Here is an 8030-nt window from a genome sequence, read left to right on the forward strand (position 1 = left end):
TATTTTGTACAGTACATGAGTATACAATTTGCATATCTTGCAAGTTACAATAATGCATGATAGACGGTAATTTACCCATTTATATTCTAATAAAGGCACTGGGTGGGAATAATGTTGAAGATGATAGTGTGTCTTTATTTTGTTTGGAGCTATGGAAGGCAACAAATATTGACTGATCATCATGCATGAAAAATTGAGTCGTAGTGAATATAAATATGCAACAACATAAAGCATGTAATTTCTTTTACGGTTTTTGGTGTAAGATAACGATGTTTAGATCAAATTATTAGAGATTGACTAATTTGAGGAACAATTTAATACTTTAGTTGAAATAAAAGCTTTTCTCTTCTAACAAGTATTTTAAAAAAACATTTAGTAAGATTTTTAATAGTAAATGTTTTATAATTTTTAATACATTAAAGGTATTGATTTTTTCATTTTTAAACTTTTAATAAGTGTAGTTAAGATACTGGTGGCAGATTCTTTATATATATAGAAAAAGTAAAATATATTTTAGGATTAGATGGATGTGGAAAGAATGAGAAGACAAGATTGTGTAACGCATTTTCCTTCATGTTTTACTTTTCTTATCATCATCATTCTCATTATTGCTTTTACTTTTACATGGACTCCATTGGTACAAAAATTCTATTATTATTATCACTATCATATCGTGAGGTAGATTCGCTGGAGGGGATTGGAAACTTTTGTATTTCATTTTATTTTATTTATTCCTTTTTGGTTACAGGTGGGTTGGGATTTTAATAAGAAAAACTTAGATTAATACCATATGAACAATCTTTATTAAATATCTATTGTAGAACCAAGATTTGAAAAGTTTCTCATATTGTCATTATAAACATATTTGGTTGCTAAGGCTGTATTTATTTTCGGAGACAAGATAGAATATGACATTGAAATAGAGACAAGAGACATTATAAATTATTGTTTGTGTATTATGTTTGGATACGATATACAAGACACTAATGTAATATCCAGTATTATGTTTGGATACATATGAACAAGACTAAAATAATCATATGATTCTAAATTTTCTACTCCAACTCATCAAGTACAAACTAATTTATTAGAGAATAAGAATATGTAGGAGTACAGACGAAACTTAGAAAAAATATTTGAAGAGACCAAAAATTTTAATAAAAAAATATATAATAGTATTTATATTAAAATAAAAATTATAAATATATTTATTTTATTTTTAAATTTATTATTAATATGTAAGAATACATATGGTTAAGATTAATAAAAAAATAGATCTGATTAATAAAAAAATTTGTTTAGGTTAATAAGACAAATTAATTTTAAATAAAAAATCAGTTTTAAAAAAGAATCCGTTTTTACATTAAAAAAAAATAGTTTTTGCACATAAAAATCTATTTTTATTTAGAAAACCAAATTTTTTTATTTAAAAACTGATTTTTCTTTAAATTATATAAAATCAATTACAACTTATAAATTATTTTTAGCATTTTAAAAGATCAATTTTATCATTAATAATATTTATCTTTCAAAAATTTCAAGACTAATTATAGGAAAAATAAGAAGGGATAATAGTGGAATAATAGAAAATATCTATGGGCAAAAAGGAAAACAAAATTTATAAAAAGGTCCGTGTCCACTTTTCCAATTCCCGTGTCCATCATTGTCCTTCGTAAAAGAGTGGACACAAAAATATGAAAAACTGTCTCGGAGACAATGTGTTCCGTGTCCATGTCTCTACTTCCAAACATATTTTAGATATGTTCTCTGTGTCCTGTCTCCGAAAACAAACGCTACCTTAGAGATATCTGAGGAGTGTCTCCAAAAACAAACGCTACCCAACTGTATTTTTTTTTAATCTTGAATTGCATTGATTTTGTGGCCAATTTTCGGTTAATTCCATTGAATATTCTGTCCAACTCTCATAACTGTGGCTATTAAATTGTTTTGCCAACAATCAGAAACAGAAAAAACAGAAAGTAAAAAATAAAATAAAATAAAAAACAAAACCGACTTTAGTAACGTCATGTAGATAGCACAAAAATGTTTTGGAAACTAACTCCAACAAATCCTTGAGCCCAGATCAACAAAGGAATAAACATGGCAAATTTCGGAGCGGTTAGTAACAATATTTGATCCATATATAGCAAATATGACAAATAAAATACATAGGAGAAGGACAACATATTTTGTCATCACCAATAGTTTTTTATTTTTTATTTTTTATTCTTTTGGGTTTCTTCAAACGTGAATTTTGATTCCAATAATCTACCCCAAACCACACCACCATCAGTAATGGTAGATTTCAGAAAATCAGCATCAGCTAAGCCTAAAAATACTGGCGGCCCTACGACTGTGATCGCCGTGACCAGCGGCCGGAAAAGCCAATACGCCGTCCAGTGGGCCGTAGAACATATTCTGAAGAAGAATTCCTCTTGCATTCTCATTCACGTTCAGACCAATCGTTTGTACCACCGTAGGTTTCCTTCTGCTTCCTAAATTTTAATAACAAAACACATTTCTATATTTTCAATACTTATATGTTGAGTACACATTACATGTTCTCTAGAGGCATTCAATAATTTCTCACCTCCTCCTTTGGTGGTGGTTTTTGAACCTTGGAAGCATGGCTAATAATTTCTCACATCCATTTAATTAAATTGTTGTTTACAGTTGTAACTGAGATTGCAATAAAATTAAAGTTTACATCTATAGCATTAAGCAATAAAATTGTATGGCTATTAATTATTAATTCTTCTCATCTTTAGATAGATAAATTATTCACAAAGACAATATTCTTATTGGTAATGCTAGGGAGATAAAATAAAAAAACAGCCAAAACTTATCTTATTTAGCATTCATTAACTGTCGCAACAATTAATAAATACTAAATAAAGCAAGTTATGGCTGTTTTTGACTAATGTTTGACTGATTTTCTTTGATTACCAAACATTTTCGTACTCATATATAGTTTTGTCTTTTTGTGTAAACTTTAATGTTTTCTAAATCTTTTATTAGTGACATTATTTTGATCACTTTCAGAACAATATATTATTCTCACAATATTTGTTACATGCATTAGAGCCGTAATAAACAACTCAATAATTCATTTTTTATTGAATAAAGATAAAGTATTATTTAGTCTCTAATATTTGAATTAAGTCTTAGTTTCATTCTTAATATTTGAAACGTCATATTTTTATCTTAAACGTTTTTTCATTATATTTTAATCTTTTGATCAAAATTAGTTTTTTTCTTCCAAAAATACCTCTTTTTCTATTATAATTTTTTTTTGGACAATAGTAAAAATCGTAATTATAATAGTCAGGGTGTTTATTAGTAATTTAAAAATGAAAGTGATAGAATAATAAAAAATAATAACAAAAAAATTTAAATAATATGAAATATAATATTTAAAAAAATATTTAAAATATTAAGAACAAAGTTAAAATTAAGGATTATAGTACTGCTTTATCCGTACAACAATTACCAATCCTTTATTGTTTATTTGTGCAGAGAATGGTGTTGGCCCTAGTCATTGTCGTCCACCAACTGAAGAAGAATGGCAGCGGATTTTTCTCCCTTTCAGAGGGCTTTGTGCTCGAAAAGGGGTTAGTTATCCACCAAAATTGAGAAGAAAAAAAAATTGAAATATTAGTTTTTTATCATGATCTTTTTGTCTACGTTATCTTTGAAATAGTAAATAAGAATTGAACAGGGTATTTAGTATTTACTTTAAAAATATTAAAAATTATGTTTAGTTTGAAAAAAAAAATTATTCATATTAATTTGTGGTTGTGGACGCTTATTATTTCAGATTGTAGTGACAGAGTTGGTGTTACAAGGCGCTAATGTTACAAGTGCACTTACTCAATACGTAAATGAAAACTATATTAGTAGCGTCATTGTTGGTGCTTCCCAATGGAATTCTTTTATAAGGTTCAATTCTTTTTATCTCATAATCATGCATACTCATAAGCATTTCCAATAAGTAAAAATGTCTTGCGTTCCATGAGATATATTTTTAGTTTTAATTATTTTGTCAATTTCTATTATTTTATTAAATTTTTAATTAAATTTTTATATTATATTAAATTTTATAACTAAATTTTTATTATAATAAAAAATTAAAATTAATAAAAAAATTACCATGGTCTTGATTTTATTTTATTTTATTTTTTTCAGGAAATTTAAAAATACGGATGTGGCAGCTAGCTTAGCCAAGTCTTTGGCAGATTTTTGCTCAATATATGTTATATCGAAAGGAAAAGTCCAAACTATCCATCCAGCAGGTCCTGCTCAAAATGGTAAATTCACAAAAGCAGCAACAGTAAAAGGGGTAGCAACGCCAGATTATTTTTTAAACAATTCACCTCAACATATAAACAGGTATATATCTCCATTAATTACAATACTTATACATATATCTTTTTTGGGAGTAATTCAATAAAGACATTGATATCCTTTTTTTGTGATTTACTTAGCTTGGTCAAAGATGCTACATTATCAATGACACCAAGTAATTTTTCACCAATGGAACGAAGTCCAACAATATCCTTTGGAGGCTCTTCACCACAAACCGACAATGATCTTGAATTCGCAAAGTCACAAGTCACTTCATCAAAATCCAAAGTAAGTAAGTAATGTATCTTCTACTATCAATGCAGTAAGGGTATTTTGGTCATTATAGAACATGCATAAGAAAAGTAGAAAAAAATTAGAAACCATTATCAATGCTACATGGAAAAAGTGAGTAAGTATAGTAAGGGTTATTTTGTAGTTGGGATTGGTTTATTTGTATTTCAATGTGACACTTACTATCTAAATTCATCACAAATCAATCATCAATATATTTATATATAAATATACGTATAATTTAATTTATAAATAAATTATTATGTGTACCTATAAAATACAGATACTGATAAATATACCTATATAAGAATAAAACGACAATTATAATCACAAAAGATAGTTTTTGTGTTCCAAGAATATCCAGACGTTGATTACACAATTAGTCCGTTAAGGTATTCTTGGCACACGAAAGATATCTTCCGTGGATACAATTGTCGTTTTATTCTTATATAGATACATTTGTTTTGTATCTTTTATGAATACAAATAGTAATTTATTCTTTAATTTATTTTTAATGTGTATCGGTATTTTAAAATATATATTTTATATTAATGACTGATTTTAGTATACACACAGGAAATTTCAATATATTGGTAATAGCTAATTATGTAGTTTAACTTACTTTTTCCCATGTGAATGATTAGATTTTTTTTTCACCCCCTTCTTATAGAAAAAAATGGAGGAAGAATTAATGAAATTAAAACTTGAACTAAAGAAAACAAATGAGCAATATGGATTTTTCTGCAAAGAAGTCGACTCTGCGCATAAGGTATGATGAAATGCTTTCTTTTGAGATATTGTTATTATAATATTTTCTCTATTTAATTTGAATATTAAACTTTAATTCAATTGCCTGAAAAATAAAAAGAGAAAAAAACACTTAAAAGTACATTTCATATTTGTTATTTAGGGAGTGGAAGAGCATGAAAAGGCTAAGCTTTCAAGGCAGAAAACAGTGCATGCTATGGAAAACGAGGAAAATCAAGGAGCTTCAAGTTCTGCCTACATTTATAAAAACATCGTTCCATACAGAAGATACAACATTAAAGAAATAGAAATTGCAACTAATTACTTTGATATTGATCTCAAAATTGGAGAAGGTGGTTATGGACCAGTTTTTAAAGGAGTAATTGACAACACTGATGTTGCCATCAAGGCTGTGAGGCCAGATATAAGCCATGGGGAAAGACAATTTAACCAAGAGGTATCTATAAATAGTTAATGTTTCTTTGGTTTAAATAATGCATGTTTTTTTTCTTGCTATATTAAAAATAACAACTATATTCTAACACATTAACATTGTTAATGTAAATTATTTGTGTAAAATTGTCTTTATTATACAAAGATAATAATTAAAAAATCTTAGATGACAATTTAATCAAATATATTAGATATTCATGTGTGTATTAGTGAGAGCAATTCTAATAAAATATTTTTGAAATTTCAGATTTGACATCTAGAAAAAAAAATGAAATCATCAATCAAATAAGACCAATTTTAGTATAGAAACACAATTTCAATTTGTTGGAGAATCAATTATATTTTTTCACTCTATATAAAATTTAAATTGAACTAAAAAACTAAATATTAAAGTGATAAATATCATATTTAGAATATCTACAATATTTAATTTCTGTTTAATTTTATTGTGCGTCTCACAAAATATTACATCAATATTTATGAGACTACATATTATAATAATAATATTTGTGACTAAATGTGTAATTTATCACACAAATGTCTAGATTCAATTTATTTTAAATTTTATAAAAAGTAACAAAATTTAATTGGTTTTCCTCTAAAATGTCAATCAGCTATAACTTAAAATGACATAATTTCTATACTTATTTAGAGTTCAAAAATTAATAATAACTTGATGTTAATGCAGGTTCAAGTTTTGAGCACCATAACACATCCAAACATGGTACTCCTGATAGGTGCATGCCCAGAATTCGGATGTCTTGTGTATGAATATATGGACTACGGAAGTTTGGAAGATCGTTTATTCAGAAAAGGAAACACTCCTCCAATCCCATGGAAAATCCGTTTCAAAATAGCATCGGAAATCGCCACGGCCCTTCTCTACCTTCACCAACTAAAACCAGAGCCACTAGTCCACCGTGACCTCAAGCCAGCAAATATCCTCTTAGACAGAAACTATTTAAGCAAGATTGGCGACGTCGGTCTTGCCAGGCTCGTTCCGCCTTCGGTCGCTGACAAAACTACCCAGTACCGGCTGACGAAAGCCGCCGGCACATTCTGTTATATCGACCCGGAGTATCAACAGACAGGGTTGTTGGGTGTGAAATCGGACATATATTCATTTGGTGTGATGCTGCTTCAGATTATAACTGCAAAGCCTCCAATGGGGTTGGCTCATTTGGTTCAGAGCGCTATTGATGCTGGTAGCTTTGAACAAGTTCTTGATCCTAGTTTGAATGATTGGCCTGTTGAAGATGCTTTGTCTTGTGCTAAGTTGGCATTGAAGTGTTGTGAGATGAGAAAACGAGATAGACCCAGTCTTGCTACTGTGATTTTACCCGAGTTGAATAGGCTCAGAGATTTGAGATAGATAAAGATAATAATTAATGGCAATAAATAAATAATAATAATGAAAAAAATGAAAATCTTCTATGGCTGCGAGAGCTTAGTTAATAGAGCCAAGGCACCTGGAACCTGGAAATTGATTATTAATAATGTAAACTGCTACTCCTAGAATATTATCTTAAATCGTCTCATCATTTTTTTTTAGGTTTAATTACTTCGACAATTCCTATAATTTTATTGAATTTTTAATATTTTTATAACAGTAAAAATTTAGTTATAAAATCTGATATAGTGTAGAAACCTAATTAAAAAAAATATAAAAATTTAATTAAAAATTCGATAAAATTATAGTAACTGACAAAGTAATTAAATATTTCTTTTATTATAAATTCTATAAAAATAATCAAGATGGATATAGTTAAAAGGACTAGCTAGTACTTGCATGAGAAGCCTCAAGTTAAGGCAATATGCATGTAATGTAACTACCAAAGAGTGGACACAAAAACAACCATAGTAATATTTGGGTGAAAATTAAAATTCAGTTTAAAAAGTCTAAAATTAGCTCATTTAAAATTTATTAATTATCATTAGAATAATAATATAATTTTAGATATAATAAATATATAATTACGAATAATATTATGTAACTAATAATCTAAACTTAGAACATGCAAACAAAATATCTTATATTACATGTGTTCTGTAACTTGGGTCCTGAATGGGTCGGAGGGTGTAATATGAAGAGTGAGTGGGTCATTGAGGAGTGGATTTGAGCAGTCTCTGGTGAGTCGACTTCTTCTGCTTGGCGAGTTGTGGATGAGGTGGGGACACTTGCAAGGACTTCAACA

At 28.1% G+C, this 8030-nt stretch overlaps 1 protein-coding gene across 2 annotated transcripts; it reads left to right on the forward strand.

Annotated features, from left to right (window-relative positions):
* Window positions 1-1813: 1813 nt before the first annotated feature.
* Window positions 1814-7396, forward strand: LOC107464798 (U-box domain-containing protein 52). Of its 2 annotated transcripts, XM_016083766.3 has the most exons (8): window positions 1814-2476; window positions 3517-3611; window positions 3818-3939; window positions 4186-4389; window positions 4485-4632; window positions 5306-5404; window positions 5546-5839; window positions 6524-7396. In XM_016083766.3, the coding sequence occupies exons 1-8, from the start codon at window positions 2296-2298 to the stop codon at window positions 7205-7207; spliced, it is 1827 nt and encodes a 608-aa protein (XP_015939252.1). In that variant the 5' UTR covers window positions 1814-2295; the 3' UTR covers window positions 7208-7396. The 2 variants fall into 2 exon arrangements, with proteins under 2 accessions (XP_015939252.1, XP_052109688.1); XM_052253728.1 differs by lacking the exon at window positions 5306-5404.
* Window positions 7397-8030: the final 634 nt, after the last annotated feature.

The sequence above is a fragment of the Arachis duranensis genome, chromosome 9, assembly GCF_000817695.3.
Source record: "Arachis duranensis cultivar V14167 chromosome 9, aradu.V14167.gnm2.J7QH, whole genome shotgun sequence".
In the NCBI taxonomy this organism is placed as follows: domain Eukaryota; kingdom Viridiplantae; phylum Streptophyta; class Magnoliopsida; order Fabales; family Fabaceae; genus Arachis; species Arachis duranensis.

Coding starts and splice junctions, on each gene's coding strand:
- LOC107464798 (XM_016083766.3), top strand. CDS start 2,296: ATGGTAGATTTCAGAAAATCAGCATCAGCTAAGCCTAAAAATACTGGC. Junction 3,612..3,817: donor GGCTTTGTGCTCGAAAAGGG/GTTAGTTATCCA, acceptor TTATTATTTCAG/ATTGTAGTGACAGAGTTGGT. Junction 3,940..4,185: donor CAATGGAATTCTTTTATAAG/GTTCAATTCTTT, acceptor TATTTTTTTCAG/GAAATTTAAAAATACGGATG.